The sequence below is a fragment of the Cnephaeus nilssonii genome, assembly GCF_951640355.1.
Source record: "Cnephaeus nilssonii genome assembly, chromosome: 6".
Lineage (NCBI taxonomy): Eukaryota > Metazoa > Chordata > Mammalia > Chiroptera > Vespertilionidae > Cnephaeus > Cnephaeus nilssonii.
This window is the reverse complement of record NC_137077.1, coordinates 47,007,592-47,027,983: the sequence shown is the minus strand read 5'-3', so window position 1 is coordinate 47,027,983 and position 20,392 is coordinate 47,007,592. Positions and strand designations below refer to the sequence as shown.

Sequence of the window (20,392 nt, the reverse complement as noted above, 5' to 3'; positions counted from 1 at the left end):
CCAACTCCGACTCTGGCTCAGCGCTCAGATCACCAGTCCCGCTCTCCAACCGCTTATGGTTTTGGTCTCCAATTATCTCCGTATCACTGTCCACGCGCACCTGGAGAGACTGTGCAGGATGGGGACCGGGCTGGGGCCCTAAGCTGGCTGCCTGGCCTTGGTTTGTTGGAGCCGGAGGGAGGCCCTCTTTGAGCTTCTGAACCTGAGGGGAGAATGTTGGTCAGAGTCACCCAGGGAAGGTCTATCCCAGAACCTGCCTGAAACCCACACTGCCAGGTTTCCAGTTAGCTCCTGGTAGAGGAAGTAAAGGAAGTGGGGGTCACCTTGAGCAGAGATCAAAGGTTCCTGAGGTCTGTCTCCCTTCCACCTACAATTCTATCTACTACAGGTTCTAACCATTGAGCAGTTACTGAACACCTGAGAGGAACCAGGAATTGGGCTGGACTCCAGGGAAGAGGAGTGAGGCCTGCTTGGCAAGGGGTGAAGGTGAAAACACACAAATAAGGATAAAATTAAACAGCGAGTGTTAAGTACAAAAAAAGACTGAATTTGGGGAAAGGGGTTTTAAGTAGAAAGAACAGCAAAAACAAGAGGCGTAGATGTGGGAGAAATGGTCTGATTTGACTGAAGTTGAGGGTATATTCGGGGGAGCTGTGGACGACAAAGGAAGCAAGAAAAACTGAGGCGGTTGGGATGAGCCTGGTCCAGCTGAGGAGTGTGTGCCTCTGGCCTCTGGGCTTGAGACGAGGACGGGCTTCAGGCTAGGAGGAAGGCAGAGGAAGGTCAGGGCCATGGCGACAGTATCTGCCTGGATTGTGCTGCAGCCCAGGGAGGCAGGGCTCTGAGGCTGGTGGAAGAGTGAGCTGTATGGGAGGGGCTGGCACTGTGGAGGTGTGCCCCACCTCACAGCCTGAGCCTCTTAGCGGCTGAACAGCCAGGAGACCAGTTTTTAAGAGTTTACCCACACTGGATCTGGCCTCTGCTGCCTCTTCCTCCTCTTCCCCTACCTCTACTTCTCTCCACCGTTGTCAGAAAACTAGGGCAGTCTTGTATTTAGGACACGGACTATGTGGCCTGGGTTTGAATCTTGCCTCTGTCTCATACAAGCTGTGTGACCTTGGCAAGTTACTCAACCTCTTTGTGTCTTGGTGTCAGTTATAAAACTGGGTTATTAATGGTGTTCCTTTCATGGTCTTGTTGGGAGGATTAAATGATTCAATATGTGAAACACTGAGAACACTGCCTGGGACCTAGTAAGTGATATATAAGGGTTGAGTTCTGATTATTATTTCTCTCTAGGGCTGTTTCATTCGTGTTGGGGGTATGGGAACATGAGGATAGGGAAGAGGAGGAAGAGGCAGCAGAGGCCAGATCCAGAGGAGAGGGGATCCCTGGGATGGAGACAAGCTGCTTGAACGGCTGAATGTACACTAGGAGCACTTGGGTGGTTAGGGTGTCCAAGTCACATGCTCCCACCCCAGGACTTCCTCCATCTTTGCCTGAGAATGGAGTCAGCACCAGCTGCTAAAGATCTGGGGAGAAGCTAGGAGCGACTGCAGATCTGGGGGCAGCCCTTGATGAGCCATATCTCAGACTGGCTCCACGGGCCCTGTGGGTGGCAGGCCGGAGGCTCCCTGCTGCGAAAATTACTTCTAAATCTGGCTGTCTCTGCCACAACCACCCCCCACCGTGGGACAGCGTCACAGGTCAGGAGTAGGGACAGCAGAGGCAGGAGGGCGTGGCCAGGTCGGGGCAGCAGCCCTCAGGTTACCACGGGACCCTGCTGCCCTCCCCACAGCCAGGTTCTTCCCAGGAAAGCCCTTTTCGGTTCCAAATGGAGCCCAGTTAATGTGGCTTTCGAGGAGCTAGGAGCCTCCTCCCCTTTCAGACTCTCAGGAGAGCCCTGGGACTTCCCAGGATCAGCCACAAATTAGCAAAGGAAACAACCAGGCCACAACTCTGGGACTTGAAGGAAATCAGAGTCAGGAGTGTGTGTATGCGTGTGAGGAGGGGAGGACCAGTAGAGATGGCTGAACATGAATACATGGGAAGTGTACAAAGTGTGTCTGTGGGAAAAGAGTCAGCATTCTCTCGGTAATTCATTTGTTCACTTACCCAGTAAACACGTATGCCAGGCCCTAGGGATATACAAGAGATTCAGACACAGTTCCTATCTTCAGGGAGCTCAGAAATCCAGGGTGTGTGTGAGATGGGGGAAAGGGATGCAGAAGAAGAAACCTACAGAATCAGTGCAGGCGGTACAAAATAACACGTTAATGAAGGCATTCATTCCAGAAGGTCCAGGGGAGCAAGAAGGAAGGAACAACTCCTAGACTGTGACTTCTTGGGAGTGGGAATATACCAAGACCTTTGGGAGACAAGTCACTAAGGATGTATATATTAGCAAAGGAAGGCTCAACCTGGGTACTGTGACCTCCTCTGCGTGTCCTGGCATGGTGGCGGGAGGGGCAGCTCTCTTCCTGGAAGCCCCTGCTATTACATAGGCTTTTGTGGGTCCTTTTAGAGAACAGTTGCTCCATTCATCCATCCATCCACCCATCCATTAATCCTTCTGTTCATCCATCCATGCATCTATGTATGCATCCATCCATCTATACATCCCACCCATCCATTTATCCATCCATCACCATCCCGTCTGTCATCCATCCATTGATTTATCCATCCATCCATCCATCCATCCATTTATTCTGTTAACAAGGGCATATGATGTGCCTAACTCAGTTCTGCAAGGGCTTCTAAGATGAACAAAACACAGAGCCCATGTGCTCAGGAAGCTAGAAGCACAGTAGGAGAATGAGTAACCGATAATCACCCATGGGACAGCCAGTATGTGCTGTTAATGAAAGCCCCGCCAAGAAGGTGCTTCATGAGGCAAGACAACTTTGCCAAGGAAAATTAGAAGAGTTTCATGGAGGAAGGAAAAGTTGAGATGGGTTTCAACCAGGGGAGATTGGCAAGAGGCACATTCCAGGGTGTGAACAAAGATAGAACGGTGGGAAGCACACAGCTTTCATGGGGAACAGAGGCGCTGGGGAATGAAGAGGTGCAGAAGGATGGGACTCTGGAATGATGTGTGGGAGTCAAATCATGAAGTGCCTCTGGAAAACAAGGATACAACATTTGAGCTTTAATGAGAGAAGCTGAGGGAGAGGTGAGGGGCAGAGAACGTTTGAGCTGTAAATGTCCTCCTCAATGCCTATAACATTGTCTTAGCTGCTGCTTGATTATGACCTTTGTTGGTCCTGTTGTCTTGTGGAATTCCCCACTGGACCATCAGCTACTTAAGGGTGGTAGTGCCTTTGACTTAGCTCTGTAGCCCCTGCAAGCTTGGCCTGGAGCAGGCTCTCAGTAAATGCTGGCAGGGGAAGGAAGAGATGATAAAACTGTTCCACAGGAACACTGGCACAGCAATTCGGTGGCAGATATATAGGAAGAAGAGTGGCTGCTTCTTGGTGTGACCCCCCATTCTCCATGCTTTCAGGAGAAATTACCCTGCTTTCGTTGCTGGGGTCTTTCCAGGAGCTCTCCCAAGAGACACCACAAGGTGGCGCTGTTCCAACTGTAGCTCTGAGTTCACCATGGTCCTTAAGTTTTGCAGCTGGTGAAGTGCCACTCCAAGTACTGTCCCGTATGGTCTAGACATTTCCTTCCAGCAGGTCCCTCCCTTCCTCCCCCGACCGCCCCCCCCCCTCTCATACCTGTTCCCTAGGGCCATTCCCCTTGACCTGGGAAGCCATCTCCATGTGAAATTTACTCTTTGGCACTGCTCCCTCCAAATCCACATTTCTCCCTAAGATTGCTGCATGGCCACATTAATGTGACCCCTGAATGCTCCTTACTTAAATAGCTTTTCTTGCCCTTCCCCTAAGCTCCCTGATGAGCCCTTCCCTATTCTTTCTTCCAAACTCCCCTGTCACACTCACAGCCATTCTGCCACTCTGGTAGCTGCAGGGACCTGACCCGAGTACACCTTGCCTGGGTTGGGCTCTCCCAATACCCTAGAGCTCTGGAGGCTAGAGGGACATGAAGATGGATCCAGAGAAGGGCCTTGTGAGACCCTGGCCCAGACCACCAGCCCAGAGAGTTGGAGAGTCCAGAAAACCAAAGACTTCAGAAACTCTGGGGCCTGAGGGCACTGCCAGCCAAACCTGTTCCCTGACAGTCTGCCTTCTTTTCTCACCTATTTGGGGGCGGGGGGGGGGGCAAATCTCTCCCTAGCTGCAACCCCATAATGGTGGCTGTGGGAGAACTGGTTGGGAGGTGAAGCATTGTGGGACATTGTCCACTTTCCCAACATGCTCCAGGGCCCAACTTAGCCCTCGATGGGTTTGATAGAGGAGGGAGGGTTGGTGCTGAGAGTGGGAGCCAGGCCCATCGAGGTCCCGGGAGTGAATGCGGTATTGTTGGCCAGGCCAGAGTCACAGATAATTACCTCAATTAGTGACAATGGGAGAGTAATAAATACAGGCTTAGTGTCTCCTACCCCACCAGGGCTCCGAAGATTAATCCAGGCTGACGGGCGGGCCCTGAAAGGCGTGATGGACAATTCATTAAACTCCCCAAATGCCGCACAACCTGGGCGTGAAGGCTGAGTTAGCCCCCTGGGGGCTGCGCCTTTGTCCTGATTGTGTGTCTCCGCCACAGCAGAGCCGGGCAGCCCCCAGAGAGCCGGGAGGTGAGTGGGGCTCCCCCAGCCCGGCCAGGCGGCGGGGGGATTAGGTCTTGGTCCAGCCCTGGTTGCCCTGGCACAGCAGCCCAGCCGGGCTGGAATGTCCGTGGGGGGGAGCAGGCGGAGCGGAGGGGCGGGGCCGACAAGGTGGGGTAAGGGGGGCACACAAAACCGGGGGCAGGAGGAGTTAATTAGACGCCAGCCAAGGAGGGCGAGGGGCCACAATAGGGGCCTCACTTCCGAGGATTAATAGGGAAGAGGGAGAGGGAGGGATTCATCTTTGGGGAAGGAGAGCCGGGAGCTTCTCAGGGTGGCACTGCCCCCTCTTGCCCAGCTTCGCACCCACTGGGCTGGGAGGCAGAACGCTCTGGTGACATGGGCAGGTGCCCTCCGGCATCCCACCAAGTGGCCCTTCCTTCCTAGGGTGGTACTTGCACTGGGCAGATGATTAGGCAGGGAGGAAAGGGCCCTCTCATTTATCAGGCAAATGGTGGAAGCAGGAATGTTTAGGGACCCTGTTCTCTATCCCCCACCCCATCCCACCCCTTACTCTGAGGTAGAACCAGGAGCCTGAAGCGTTCCCCGTCCTGATGAAGCGGCCAGGTTAAAGCCAAGACCTCCGTCCTGGGGGCAGGAGCTGGTGTGAACACATGGGAGTGGAGTCTGCTGTGTGCGTGCACGTGCAGGTGCGCACACTTGTGCATGCAGGTGTGCTTGTGCACAGGGCCTGGCCTTCAGCAGGTCCTCAGTAAATGCCTGTTGAATGAATGACTGGACTTCGGTTTTGCTGGGGATAAATGGGTGTGAGGAAGAGACATGGTGCCGGGCTGCACAAGGATACAAAGTGAGTGGCCTCAGGCCCTTTCATTCTGAGCTTCCGGCCATGGTCCAGGAGGGATGGGGACCCCACCTCTGAGCAGATGAGCAAATGTCCAGGAAAAATCAAGTGGCAGTGGTTCCTTCCCTTTAAAAAGAGCAACAACAACAAAAAAAAGTGCAGTAGCCTCTTGGAAGCCCCACTTCCTACTGGGCCCCAGGGAGCAGGGCAGCCCTGGCTCCTCCCTAGGAGCCACCCCACCCTATCCCCTCCCAGGGGATGACAAGGGAGCGAGTTGGCGGCAGTTCCCTGGGCATATTTATAACCTGCTGCTCGCTCACCAGCGTCTGCTTTTAGCCCAGACGGGGGAGGGGGCAGAGGGGTGGTCTGTCTCATGCTGGGCGCCCCGGCTGGGTGTGGAAAGAGTGAGTAAGGGTGAGTGGTGGGCAGCTCTGCATGGATATTCCTGCTCACACCACAGCCAAACAGCTTATTTTCTCCTCATTTTGTTATTTTTCTCCCTCTGGCTTGGAGAGGAGTACTGAACCAGCCTGGGGGGTGGGGGGAGATGTGCTAGACCCTGGGGTATTTGCAGCCCCACTGACAGGGTTTTTCCAGGGTGCGTGTGGCAGGGTGTGCGTGGTGCCAGCTTGCTGACCCCCTGGGGACTGTGCCTGCCTGCCATCTCAGTCCTCTCAGGTTTTCCTCTCCCCCTCCCCCTGGATATTTCAAGACCTGCACCTCCCTCACTTGCTGAGGCCAACCATGTGTCAGGGTCCCGGCAGCCTCAGATTCCCCTGGTGTGTGGCCTCTGGCACCTGAAGATCAGAGGTGGGTGGGAGGACAGCCTGCATGGATGGGGCAGAGCTGAGGCATCGGGCCCATTCCCGATAGGACTCTGCTATGCACCCCCCCTGAGCCGCTCTGGGCCCTGAGACTGTATCCAGGTCTCTCTCCAGGCACAGCTGTTTTTCTCCCCAGGATTTACCTGCTCAAGTTTTGCCTGAGGATGGCATAGATGCTCATAATCACAAAATAATTACTTCATATGATGTAGTGCTTTGCAGATCTTATAGCCCCTTTGCTTGCTTTTCCCCCTTTTATTGGTGTATGCCCCCTTGAGAACTAGTCCTCATTCTGCACTTCCCTACCTCCTCTTCAAAGTCCCAGCTCCTGCAAGAGAAGGGCTTCCATGCTGAGGACTTGAGTGTAGGCGTCTGTCCTTAAACCTCACACCTGTGCAGAGGGTATTGAACTTCCCCGAGCCTCCACTGTACTCCCCCCATTACACTATGTATGTGGGTGTGCTTGACTCCCCAGCTGGACTGTGAACTTTTCAAGCAGGCACTATGGCTGTATCCCCAGCATTGGGCATATGCCTGGCACAGAAGAGGTGTCAGCAAGTGTTCAAATGACCGGAGCTTTCATGCACATGATCTCCTCTGAACCTCATCACCTTCCTGAAGAAGTCTAAGTGCCCATAACCATCCCTATTTAATAGCTAAGGCAACCAAGGCTGGGAAAAAAAACCAAAAGATTTGTTGAAAAGCTAGTTCAGGTCAGAACAGGATTCATTGCTTTCTCTTGCTCTTCTTCCACCTCCTATGTGTCAACTCAGCCCAAAGCCTTCCAGCATCTGGGCCTAAAGCAGATACTGACCTAGCTCTCGGAGTCAGGAGTTAGGTGAGAGTGGTTGGGGCCAGCTGCCAACCCTTCTATTCTCCACCCTGCTGCTTCTCCCCAACTCTGGCATTGTCCAGCGGGGGCATAGGCCCCCCTCCTGCCTCTGGCAGCCCATTAACTTCTTGCTTTAGAAGCTGAGGGATCTAATAGCCTCTCTGCAGGGGGTTCTTCACTGGAAATCCAAGGCTTGTCAGGTGCCTCCTACCCCAGATCAATAATATTCCTCCCGCTGACTGCCCATCAGAGCTGAGCTAGTGCTAGCTTGGCGGATGGAGAGAAAGGGAAAGGGGTGGCATGGCAGCATTGAGCAGCTCCTGGCTCCACTCCTCTACCCCCACACATCCCAAAGGCCAACAGGGTCAGAGTTCACACACCCAGGGAGAGGTGGGAGGCACCAACCGCAGCAAAAGAGTCCTGGGGAGAGGGGGAAATTCTCCATTTGGCTGGGATCAATTGTTGCCTTTGTGGGGGGGGGGGGGGGCAGGTGGAGAGCTTCATAGCTCCCCCTGCCTTTTGAGTCCTCCCCTGGGGGGAAGTGTTAGGATTAGGGACAGGCATTAGAGTTTAGGAAGGGGTTAGTGTTTGAAGTTAGGGTTAAGGCTAAGGTTACACTTAGACCTAGGCATGGGGAGAGGATTAGAGTTAGAGACAGGTTTAGGGCTGTGGGCAGGATTAGTACTTCCGCCAGCCAACTCGCGAATGCACGCACAGAGGTGTCAGTGTTGTTAGGGACAGACTCCTCAATGGGCTCTTTATGGGAATGGTTAGCTTCATGGTTTGGTTATGGGCCACACTTGGGTTTCCTTTTGGTTACGTTGTTGTAAGCCCTCACTGCCCACTGCCTGACCACAGCTGAAGCAGATAGGCTTCAGGGACCGGTAGCTCCACACCAGAGGCAGCAGCACCCTTTCCTGGGTGTCTCTTTCTTTGGTTTCTTTTCAGAACGCAGTCATGGCTATCACTCAGCTGTAGCTATTCTCACACCGACTGTTCCAGCTAGGAAAGGCAGGCTCCGAGTTTGTTCAATTCCCATTCAGCCAGGGAAGAAACTGAGGCCGTCATGCACTTGTCCAATATCACACATCCAATATCACACAGCCAGTTGGTGTTTGAATAAGAAAAGGAAACTTGCAGGATCTTTGGGCTTCTGACCAGGTTCTTCTGGGGACCTGGATCCCCAGTGGCCTCATTAGGGTCAACCAAGGGTCAGAATCTCAGGGTCCTTTTGCAGGGCCAGACAACCAGTCCCCCAACAACCTATCCTATTTGTTTAAGAGAGGTAAACAATGGTGTGTTCTGGATTCAAGGAAAAGCTACCAAGTCATTGATAAAAATAGAGATTTTTATTCTGCAGAGGAAGATAGATACTGTATCGGTGGGGGCGAGGAGCCACTAATAGCTACAGTGGAAGGAAATGCTGATTCCAGTAGGCAAAAGCATCTTTGAAAAATTGGGGAGAGGAGAAGAGGGATCAGAAGAGGCTGAAGGGCAAAAGAAGAGAAGAGTGGAGAGGGATTTGGTTGGGGGGTGGAAGTGGTCTCTGCAAGCCAGGCTGGAACCCAGCACAATAAATAGTTTTATTTACAACAACCAAACGCGTGGCTTTGTATCCACGTTTCAGTGCAAATTATTTACACACTGATGAGGAGGCAGGACAGGAAAGTGTAGGAGGTGGCTGAGGGAGGCATGGCTCACAGCTGTTCAATGGCTCCATGACTGGGGCTGGAAGAATGGGGGTGTTTCTGCTGGGTCCCCCCAACTTCATTTTCCATATCACCACAGCTGCAGCTGCCCTTTCACCCTGGCACCTCCGGCTTCAGCTGTAGGTGGGGAGGAGAAAGGCCCTGATGCCCATGGGTGTGTTCAGGGTCTGCACCCTTGGCAGGGGGTGTAGGCATAGGGAGAAAACGGAGTTAAAATGGGAGGGAGAGAGGCAGGGAGGTCGGCGGCGGCGGCGTGGTATCCGTCTGGAGCTGACTCGCCATGGGGGAGGGGACGAATCCTTCTCTCACCTCCTAGCCAAGCAGGGGGGCAGTGCAATGGGGTCTCCCGCGGAGAGGGAGGGAGGTAGGTGAGGGCAGGTCCATCAGGATGGCAAGAAGGTTCCTACCGCCCCCGGCAAGTGGTTTCAGCAGTCCCCAGGTAGGAGGAGGTTACGTAAGAATCGCGAGGATGTGGATGGACAGACTGGGTGAGATCAGGGTCTTAGGTGACAGAGAATCTGCAGGGGGGGGGGGCGGCTTGAGGAGAATGCTCCTGGGGGCGAGTCCAGGCAGCGAGTCACAGACACTCGTGCAGGACGCGCGTGTGCGTGCAGTTGCGGCAGCTGACGTGGCAGCACCAGTGGAAGGTGCAGTTGCAGCGCTCAGTGACGCGCTGCGTGCGTGTGCGGTGGCCCCGGCCACAGCAGAGCAGCTCACAGCCGTCCAGCGCGGGCGACGAGCTATTGCAGGCGCGCCCCGCAGTGCCCGCTGTACCCAAGCGTCCGCTGTACGTGCAGAAGTTGGGCGATTTCTCGAAATAGACGAGGTCATGGGGTGAAGGCGGCTTGTGCGCAGGGTCTTCCGGCTCGAGGCGGAGCAGTTCCGCCCGCGAGGCGCGGTTGCTGCCGCGGTTGCCGTAGAGGACGCGCGAGGCGCCGTCGAAGCGGTCGCGCAGCACGTCGCCCACGGCGCGCAGCGTGGGCAGCCGCATCCAGCAGGTGCGCACCGTGCACGAGCCGGACATCCCGTGGCACTTGCACTCCTGGCGCATCTCGGAGAAGACGGTCTGGGGGGAAGGGAGAGAAAGGCTGTCCCGGGGCACCGCGGAGCCAGAGCCGCCATCCCCGGCGACAGCCTCCGCACAGGGCCCGGCCTCGCCGTGCCCACGGGAAGGGAGGCAGGAAACGTCCCGCAGACAGAGATTCGGGTATCACGCTGTCTTGGCCTTTCAGCCTTATTTTTTGAATCTGGACAACGGAGGGGGCAGTAAGCAGCAATTTCCATGGGTCACAGGACTTCTAACCTCTTCGGTTCTACCTGTCCTCGGCCCCAGGCATCCCGTTGCCTCCTGCCACGTAACCCCTCCATTCTCAGGCTTCCCCCCAAGCCCCCCGCTCCCTCAGGATGCTCTCCCCGGGTTCTCCTCCCTAAGTCCTGGCCTTATCGCCAGCCGTTACTCCCCCAGCAGGAGGTTAGCCCCCGCGCAGATCCCGGCCACTCCTCCAGCCCGCTCACCGTTCGGCCCGCCTCGTTGTTGTGAAGGTTCATGAGGAAGCGCAGGTCCCGGCCCTTCTCCCCGGAATCCACGAACTCCCGGCCGAAGAGGCGACCGAAGTCGATGTTGTCGCTGCAGCCTCCCCAGTGCCAGTCGGGGCCCCCGGGGCCGCGTCGCCGATAGTCGCACGTGCAGGACTCTATGGAGCCCTCGGAGCAGGAGCGAGCCACCGAGTGGGTCACCCCAGCGGAGGTGATGGCGAAGATAAATGCTGTTTCCCGACAGCCTGCGGGGGAAGGGGCCAGGGATCAGCGAAGGGCGGCCAGCACCCTCCGTGGCGGGCTTGGGACCCTTGAGTCCTACGCCCCCGCCTGCGCCCGTGGAGTCCGGGCGGCGGGCTGTGCTGGGAAGCTGGTCCCACAGGGAAAGCACGTGAGTGGGCAGCAACCGCGTCCACCGTTGTAATCACGCCTTAGAGACTCAGCGCGCATTTTGGCTCCTCGGTGGAAGTGGGGCAACCCCAGAAAGAAAGAAAAAAAGAAAAGAAACGAAGAAAGGGGAGCGGAAGAACTCTGCACCGCCAAGACCTCTCTGCAGCCCAAACTCGGCCCACGTCGGCGAAGCAAGCCTTGCTGGGCTGGAGGCACGACACAGCCCTACAGAGAGCAGGGCCCCGGGGGGCGGGGGAGAGGGGGCGACCCTGGCCAGCGCTCGGCGGCCAGCGGCCACAGTTCAGAATTCCCTTTTTCTGAGGCAGTGGCTCGGAAAAGTTAAGCTTCGTGTCCGAGGTGTAGGGCTTGAAAGCGTCTGGGAGGCTGAGTTTGGGCCAGAGCTGGCGCTGAGCATAAAGCTCCTGGCCAGCTGATTGTGTGACCCCGCGGGAGCCTGGGACATCTTCCCTGCATTCGCCCACCCATGCCCTGTGGGTGACCCCGAGTTCCCCTTGTCCCGGAGGCGTCGCCTTCCTGGGTACCCACCTCGGTTGACGATCTTGCCGAAGAGGTGGGGCCCCGAAGCCGTGGGGCAGTTCCAGCGGCGGTTCCGGAACTGCCACTTGCACTCTCGCACCGCGCTCTGCAGCCCCCCACTCACGCTGTGCAGGATCCCTGGGTTCTGGCGGATCAGCCGCCGCTGTTTGCGGCTCAGCAGCTGCAGACTGGGCTCCAGCACCAGCTGCAGACTCTTGGAGTCGGTCAGTAGGTTCGTGGAGGAGGCTACGTTCACGATGCCCCTGGTGAGACGCAGGATAGCTCAGGCTCTGGAAGGGGGACCTTTACCCTAACCAAAAAGGCCGCGCCCACCCTGCTGTGTTCCTGGAGCTATTTGCCTGGAAAGAGCGGCGGGAGATCAATAACAAGGTAATGACTCTGCTCTCCTGGGCTAGATGGAAAGGACTGGTCGTCCAGACTTTTGTGAGACCACGAGTTCTAGGGGTGCTAGGGCCCTGGGTGTGGGGAGACTGGACAGGGGAAGCATAGGGAACCCGGAAAATAGATGTCCACCTTGGCTCTCAGAGCATGCTCCGGGCAACCTGGCGAAGAAATCCTGGCCTGCAATCCATGCCCACCCAAGGCGTGAAATGCTGAGGAGTCCCACCCTCTTCTTGTCTCCGTTCTAAGCACGCCTGGCCTCCCACTTCCTGAAGCAGGGAAACCTGTGGTGTGGCCACCACCGTAAGCCTGGGTTTGGGGCTAAGCCTGGGTTTGGGGCTCATGGAAGAAGGGCGGTGCTAGGAGGGAGTGGGCTCGCATCTGGAGTATCGTGGACTGCCGTGGCGGACCATTCACCCCACTGCAGCAGAGCTGGATTTTCTGGAGCAGCTCCGCTCCAGAGCGCCCCTCGGTGTCTCGTGGGGAAGTCCGAGCGCTGGAGGGAGCCTGTCTGCGGACCGATCCCAGCGCGTGGGAGCTGGACAGGGCTGGCCCCTGGCTCTGCGCCCCGGACAAGTGGCGACCCCGCACCAGCTCACTTACCACCATCGGCCACTGCTGTTGGCGGCCAGAGCCGCAGGCAGGGCGGCCAGCGCCAGCAGCAGTGCAGCAGAAACCCAGCCGGGCAGCAGCGCCCAGTGCCCCATGGCCTGCCTGGCCTCGCCCGCTCTGTGTTGCAGTTGGGGCGGCTTTGGCTGCTGCCCGCGACGGTGGGACGGGATGCGGCGGTGGCGGCAGTGGTGAGAGTTCGCAGTCTGGCTCTAACAGCCCCGGGGGCGGGCGGCGGGCAGCATGGCTCGCGGTCCCAGCTGGTGGGCTGAGGCCGCCGCGGCGGGGCGGGCGGCACCGCCTCTTATAGTTGCGGCACCGGCTGAAGTGACGGTAGGAGGCTGCTCCGCCGGGCGCACTGTGGCACCGGGGCGCACTGGTCAGGGGCACGCACAGACAATGGGCAGCGAGCGGGGCCGTGGCTCCCGCCCGTCTGAGCCCAACGCTGAAGGGCTGGCCGTCGGGGCTCACCCCCCGCCCCCTGCCCGGTGGCTCCCGCCTCCGGGCCTGCACTGGCCGTCGACCCCTCCCCTTAGGGCGCCCTCCCACGCGCGCCCGCCCGCCTGCCTCTCTCCCGTTGGCGTCGGGAGCCCGTCGGGGGCCAGCGTCCGCCAGGGGGCGCAGCGACAATGTGCTCTCCGGAGTTTCCGCGAGAATCCACCGAACCCGGCTGCTTTGCCGCCTGCCCTGGGGCTGTCCCCTCGACGTCACCCCAGGCTCCGCGGGTGTCCCCTCTCCCCCCCCCCCCCCCATCCTAAGTGGAGGAAGGGAAGCTGTGGTTCTGGGCAGCGACTCTGGGGAGAAGCCTTCCCTCCCAGGAACCCCCGATGGCTGGGTAGGGAAGGAAAAGGGGGAGACTGGGGGTGGAGGTGGGGCTGTGGTCAGGGAAATCCCCGGTGGTGGGTTGGGGGGTGAGCTGACTAAACAGAGCCTGGCCATGAAGAGAAACCTGAAGAAGCGGTAGCCTGTGCTTATGGGCCGGAAGGTGCACACCAGTGGCTGTGTGTGTGTGTGTGTGTGTGTGTGTGTGTGTGTGTGTGTGTGTAAGTGAGACAATGCAGATGTGAGTGCGTGTGAGAATGTGCACGAATGTGTTCTGAGTGTACACACTAATGTGTGTTTTCATGTACAGAAACTCCATGGTTTAAGGAGGAATGTTAGAAGCCTTTCTAAAGAATTTTGGAATTTGACTCAGGTCAGAAGGGATCATCAAGTCAGCTTGTCTCAGCCACCACCTGGGGCAGTGTACCCTCTTCTATGTGTCAGGGAGGAGGGGCAATTACTGTCAGGAGAGACCCAGTTAACTGGGGAATAGAGAATGTCTGGGGCTGTGTGTGGAGGTGGGTGAATGGGTGGATGAATGTGTGCATGGGGAGATCAAATATGCATATATGTGTCACTCTTGCCCTGTGTACCTTGTGTCATCCTATGGTGTGTCATCCTGTGGTATGTGTCAAGCTGTGCATGTCACTGGGGGAGAGGGCTGAGCCAGCAACCGAGGTAGTGTCAAGATGAACAAGGCCTGGAGTGTCTGAGTCTCTGAGGACTAGGCTCAGGAGGAAGGGCAATGGAATAGATGTCAGGTGTATGTGTGGTGGGGGAGGACTGGGAAGAGAAGGGCCGCTGGCTAAAGTGAACCCAGAAGAGGAAACCTGTGCTTCCATGTTTTGATTATTTTTGGATTTTTCTGCCAAGTTTCTGTCTTGCCCCCAAACTCTGGTTCTTTCCAGTCTAACCAGGCTGGGAGACCCAGAGCACCTGCAACCATCTCCTTCCTCTGTTGTACACTTTTCTCTCCCCTCCCAGGGACTCCAATTCAGGTTCAAGACCACATTGGCCTTCTATTGAAGAAGTGGCTGCTGTTCCCTCCTAGTTATCATACCCCATGAGCACACACCGCTGGCCCCTGGCAGGAGGGAGGATCTCCTCCTATTTTACAGAGGAAAAATTAGGTTAGGTAGTTGTCCAAGGTCCACACAGCTGATAAATGACAGAGCCAGGCTGAAACCCATACTATTTTGACTCAAAGCTCAGGCCTTTTTCACCTGACCAGCTGCTTGTGATTGTGATTCCTGCCTCTCTTTTGGATTCTCTCTTTTTCATGTCTTTTGCCTTTAGGATGCTTTCTCACTGAGTAATGTATCTAAAGAGTTCCAAGTCCTAGAAATGACCAGGCCTCCCCTCCAAAGCAGGGAAATCACTCTAAAGAATAAATGCCTGATAAGTTTAATTGATCTTCCTAGGCATTTGCATTTTAAATGAGATATGTGTTAACCTAAATGAAGCCTAATGGAGGTTACTTTTGAAGGGATTGTTCTTCTCAGGCCCTTTGCCCAGTACAGTGTACCTGGCTCCTCTAAGGATTCAACCTTGAGGGACAATGTGTACTGGCCCAGCATTCTCTGAGGGTCCAAAAACCAGTAGTCTCTGCAGAGGGCACCCAGCACAGATGGCTCAAATAAATAGACAATGTACCATGGGCAGCTTTATCCTTGAGGAGTTTCTCCTTACTGGGGCCTGGGTCTAGTCTTCTGGCCTGGTGGATTGATAAAACCCCAGAGGAGGTGGGAGGTGGGCCAACAGAAAGGGAAACCCTCTCTGTGACCACTGGTGACAAGCAGAGGTGGAAAGAGAGGAAGGAAGAAGCCAGTATTCCACCCACCAGGAACAGAAGAGCAGGAGGGCTCCAGGTCTGGGTCACATTATGTGTGACCTGGCCCAAATTTCTATTTGGATCAGATCATCACTCTGTCCATTGTTCTCTGTTTCTTTTCTGTATCATCAACTTGTCTCTCTATTGGATCATAGTCACCAGCATATAAATATGCTGTAATATCTCCCATCTAAAAACCCCAAAACTTATTTGACTCCACACTGCCACCCAAGATTGCCTCATTTGTCTGTTTTCTTTTACAGCAAAACTCAAAAGGTTTACCTTAATCACTAACACCAATTTCTTTTCTTTATTCTCTCTTTCCACCCTAATCAGACCTTCGAACCCGCTCTTCCTCCTATCAAAATCATCCCTGACCTCCTTGTTGCTCTACAGTCAACTCTCAGGGCTCATGATGATTAACCTTTCAGGAGCAGCACCCAGAGTTGAACACTTCCTCCTTTTTGAAATGTTCTGGAACACCATTCCTACCTCCTGGGCTGCTCACCTTCTCAGTCTCCTTATCTGGTTCCACCTTGTGTACCAGTTTCTAAACTAAATTGGGACTGTACCCCAATTCCATCAGGAGCTTCTTCTCAGTCTACACTCACTCCTTTGGTGAACTCTCTAGTCTCATGCTCCCTAATTTATATCTCTGGACCCTCTGACTTGCACATCTAACAACTGAATAAGCATCTCAAAAAGGCACATGCCCGACACTTGAACTCCTGATTCTTCCCTCGCCCTAACCTGCTCTGTCATCAGTCATCCTCATCTCAGTAAATGGCAACTCCATCCTTCCTTTAGTTGCTCAGGAAAAGAACTTTAAAGTTATCCTTGACTCATCTGTTTTCTTATACTGAACTTCAAATCAGTCAACAAATCCTGTCCTTCTGTCTTCAAAATATATGCAGAATCTGATCCATTCTTACCACCCTACTGCTTTGTGCTTATGGGCCGGAAGGTGCACACTAGTGGCTGTGTGTGAGTGTGTGTGTGTGTGTGTGTGTGTGTGTGTGCGCGCGCGCGCGCGCCCTCTCCACACCCACAGTCTGTTCTCCACACAGCAACCAGAGCTATTCTTTCTAAAACAAAAGTCAGATTATTAATTTCCCTGCTCAGAATTTTCCAGTGATTCCCCATCTCACTCAAAGAAAAAGGCAAAATCTTAACAGTAGCCTACAAAGCCCTTTATGATCTGACCCCGCTCCTAGCTTGTCCTCTAATTTCATTGCCTGCTACTCTCTCCCAGGTGGGTTCCTCCCTCTCACCACACTGGCTTCCTTGCTAATTCCTTGAACATACCAAACAAGCTCCTGTCTCAGGATCTTTGCCCTTGCTTTCCTGTCTTCTGAAATGACCTTCCTCAGGTAACTCCATAGGTTTGCTGTCTCACTTCCTTTTCCCTCCCCCTATAAAATGAAATCCCACTATCTCCTTTACCCTGCTTTGTTTTTCTTTGTATCACTTTTGATCACTGAGAATTTGAAAGGCTTAAAGTATAAAATCGGTAGCAAATCAGCCCTCTGGAATAGAAAAGGGGAGAGAGCTGTCTGAGGGGAGAGGGGCTTTACCTTGATCTTGGTGTCTGGGGAGGAAGCAGGGGAACAGGGCTGAGCTTGTGGGCGGAGGAGCCTACCTTCCTTTGAAGCACCAGCAGGCGGCACTACCTCCTCGGTCTGAGAAGGCATCAGCCTCTGGCAGAGAAGCGGACCAAGTTCTGGCTAAGGTAATCCCACCCACTCTTGGAGCTCACTGCTGAACGTGGGGGCTACCGGAGAGTCCAGCGCAGTTGGGTTTCGGACCCTTTGGTGCCTCCAGGTGGTGGCCTGCGGTGCTGCAGCAGAAGGCGTGAGAGGAGGAGGGTGGGCAGCACAGCTGAGCTCACCACTGCGGGCGCATCCATCCCTCCTGGGCCTATAATTTGGGTTCCCCGGGCCTGGCCGCCCCTATCAGCGGCTCGGCAATAGATGACTCACTCGGGACCCTGGGCCAAGGCAAACACAGCGGGAGGAGGAGAAGGAGGTTTCCGAGGCTGCTCTTGGCTTTAGCCACCGCCTCAGTTGCTCGATCCCCCAATCTCCAGAGGCCCCCATTCTTGTTTGACCCCCGCCCTCCAGGGCCCCAGGGTCCTTCCCAGATAGATCCTGCTACACCCTCCATCCCTATGATGGGAAGGTAGCCCTCTACTCTTCTCATCAAGGAGCAGGGGGATCAGCTTGTTCCCACTCCCTCCCTGAAGTAACGACAGCCCCTCACTTTCCCCTCTAGTCATGGCCCCAACCCTTGTCAAGGTCTCTCTGGTTCCCGCCCCTCCCCTTTCCTGGAGCTGGCCGCGTGCTTGGGATATTAGGCAATGGGTGTGTACCCACAGCCCTCTCCAGGCCCCGCCTGCCCCACCACCCTCAGCGGCCTGCCTGCGGGTCAGTGCTCAGGCCAGCCGGTCGGGCTGAGGGCACTGGGGGCCAGCTCAGGCCACCCAGTCTGCCTGCCTTTGGCCTCCTGTCCCAGAGCTATACTTCTGCAGGAAGAGGGACCAGCTGTATGGGTTTTTGGATTTGGGACAGGCTAACTTGTGGAGCCCTGGAGTCACTGAGAAGTTGCAATTGATGGTTCTGACCCTGGCTCTTCCTGGGCATCTGATTATATTGCAGCCTGACAAGGACCAAACCAGAAGATACAATCCAAAACCTGAGGGGGACTCAGAGACACATGTCCAAGTGATCCCCATGGGAGAAGAGGGTACTAGGAAACCTCATTCCCCTCCTCCAGGGACCTGGGTGGATTTCTAGGCTGATATGCAGGAAGAAGGATGAAGACACGGGCAAGAATCTCCAAATCCAGGTGTAAGGATGAAAGCTACTGGGATAGGTCTTGTGGATTCTGATGGCCTCAAAAGCCACACACGGTTTGGTTCTTGTCCCCTAAACAGGAAGGAGAGGCAGAGCTCTAGGGTACCTTCTCCCCCCACCTCCCTCAGGTGGGAACCCAGAAAAAAGCAACCTTCTGTGGTCACAGCTGTCCATTGTCAGGAACCATAGCACTTATACCTCTCTAGCTTGCTCAGGGCCTGGCACATAACGGTGATCAATAAATATCCCACCAGATGAAAATCTCTGATCTCTCCAGACTGCTCTGCCTCCTAGACAGCAGTGTCCCCTGCAGCACGGGGCCAGGACTCCAGAAGCGCAGGCTGGAGGCTGGCTGCTCAGCAGAGCTACATGGCCACCACCAAGGAAGAGATGACTGTGGATGTGGGTTTCAGCCCCGTGGCTCTGCTTCCCTGGGGGGCCTGTCTCTGAGTCAGCGTGCCAGCCTTGGGATCGAAGGGCCAGCCGTTCCTTGGGCTGCGGTCTGGCAGGGGCAGGGGGGGCGGCTGGGAAGCCTGGGGCCCCTCTCTGGCAAAAATAGCCCACAGTGGTTAGAGCTGGGAGGGTGAGTCAGGCAAGAGTGCAGTGGCACCTAACCCCTTCACTGCCACTGGAGCTCCCTAAGGTGGCATGCCTTGGTTGTGCACCCCAAGATGAGGCTCTTTCCCTGGCTGTCCTAGGGCTGGGCCAAGATTGGGATCCTTAGGTCCTCCGCATTTCATGAGAAGCGAGTCTATGCGCCTGGAGCAGGAGTATGGGCCACCCAAAGTGCAGACCCGGGACCCTGGGGAGGGCAGGAGACTTCTGGACAAGGACGCCTGCACGCTAAGGGAAGCCTGGGGCAGGCTGAAGATCTTTGGGGCTACAGGAGCCTCTGCTAGGACCAAACTCCGAGACCAAAGCTGACCCCTCCCAAGGGGCAGGCGCAAAGCCCGGAGGTGGGTGGAAGCCCAGCCGCCCAGAAGGGAGCTTCTCCCGCGGGCTCCCTGTGCCCTGGGGTGTGCTCGTGCTGAGGGCTCTTCAGGAAACTGTCCAACGAGAGAAGTCAGTTCTCAGTTCTGACTTCGTCTTGTCAAAGACATCCTCCAGCCATCCGGGGCTCTGTGGGGAAACTGAGGCAAAGAAAAATGACCACTTGGAACCTGGGTCCTGGCTCCCTGGTCTGGATCCGTGCACCCTCCTTGCAGCGTTGGCGACTCCAGAGCAGGTGAGAGGAACTCTGGCCACCTCCCGCTTCAGTGGGGCCAAGCCTGAACCCGGGCGTCGGGGGAGAGGGTGTGTGTGTGTAGGCTGGGAGGAGGGGGAGCGACTGCGCTCCCCGGGTCAAGGCGGGGGTGCCAGGAGCGGGGTGGGGATGCCCCAGGCTCGGGGAGGGGCCGCAGCTCTGTCAGCCGTGGCAGAGCCGCCCGGGAGCTCCGCTCCAGCAGAGCCCCAGTTCCTCGCTCGCCCTCTTCGCTAGCTTTCTCGATCGCTCCCGCCCTTCCTCCCTCCCTTCTTCCCGGCGGCCGCGGCGGCGCTGGGAAAGCGGCGAAGAGGAGTGGCCCTGCCCTGGAAGAATGCGGCTCCGCCGAGGGGGCAGAACCCGACGCATTCTCCCCACGGTCTGAGCAGCCCGAGTCCAGGCGACCGGACCCCGCCGGGGGTGGACCCCGCACCGGAGCAGCTGGAGGTAGTCGGGACCGGGAAAGCGGGGCGGGCAGGGGCGCGCGCGCAGGGACCAGACGGGCACGCGGGTAGTCAGACACGCACCCGCCCACAGGGGCACAGAGATGCAGAGAGAGAGCCAGAGATATTGCCAGAGATAAAGACCCAGCAAATAAAGGAGTGCCCGCGGATTTGCACACGATAGCACAGGGGTGGGGGCGGAGGTTGGGACCGGTGGGGACCAGAGGGGCGACGCGTGGAGCAGGAACAAGTAGTTGTGGCGGACGGGGAAGAGGACTCAGCCTTCGCCGCGCGATCCCTTTCGGCCGGAGCAGGTCCCCTCCCCGCCTTGGCCGCACCTGGAGTCCCCCTTCTTCCCCCACCAGCGGAGCCGGTGGGGCGCCCATTCCCCCACCTTCTTACGGAGCTGCCGGCCCTCGACGGCACCTGGAGGCGACACTCTCCCCACCCCCACCCGCCGGCTGTAGGTGGCGGGGAACCCCCTCCCAGTCCCGCCTCCCCGCTCCGTGAGGGCGGGAGAAGCGAGTCGTGGGGCCCTTGGAGAGGGAGCGGTGCTTGTGAGTCTGTACGTCCCAATGTGAACGTGTGTCTGGGTGCCCGGCACTGTGTGGGGTGGGTCCGCTCCTGGGCGCTCGGGTAAGTCCCAGCTGCGAAGCCTCGACTCCTCCTCCAGGGCCCAGAGACTGGGGATCAAGGGGGTGATTCTCACTGTGCCGTTTGGGGAGAGAGGAGAAGGGTCAGTGGGGTGACCCTGGTGAGTGAAGAGCTTGAAGTAGGGCCTCCTGGGGGGGGGGCAGGCGAGCCACCTTGAGTCCCCCTGTCCCGCAGGCCCTGACC

At 56.5% G+C, this 20,392-nt stretch overlaps 1 protein-coding gene across 1 annotated transcript; it reads right to left on the bottom strand.

Moving 5' to 3' along the window:
* Positions 1-9,470: 9,470 nt before the first annotated feature.
* WNT1 (Wnt family member 1) lies at positions 9,471-12,465 on the bottom strand (the record flags this gene model as incomplete). Its single annotated transcript, XM_079773531.1, has 4 exons — positions 9,471-9,959; positions 10,409-10,674; positions 11,366-11,619; positions 12,362-12,465. The coding sequence occupies 4 exons, from the start codon at positions 12,463-12,465 to the stop codon at positions 9,471-9,473; spliced, it is 1,113 nt and encodes a 370-aa protein (XP_079629657.1).
* Between the last annotated feature and the right edge of the window lie 7,927 nt (positions 12,466-20,392).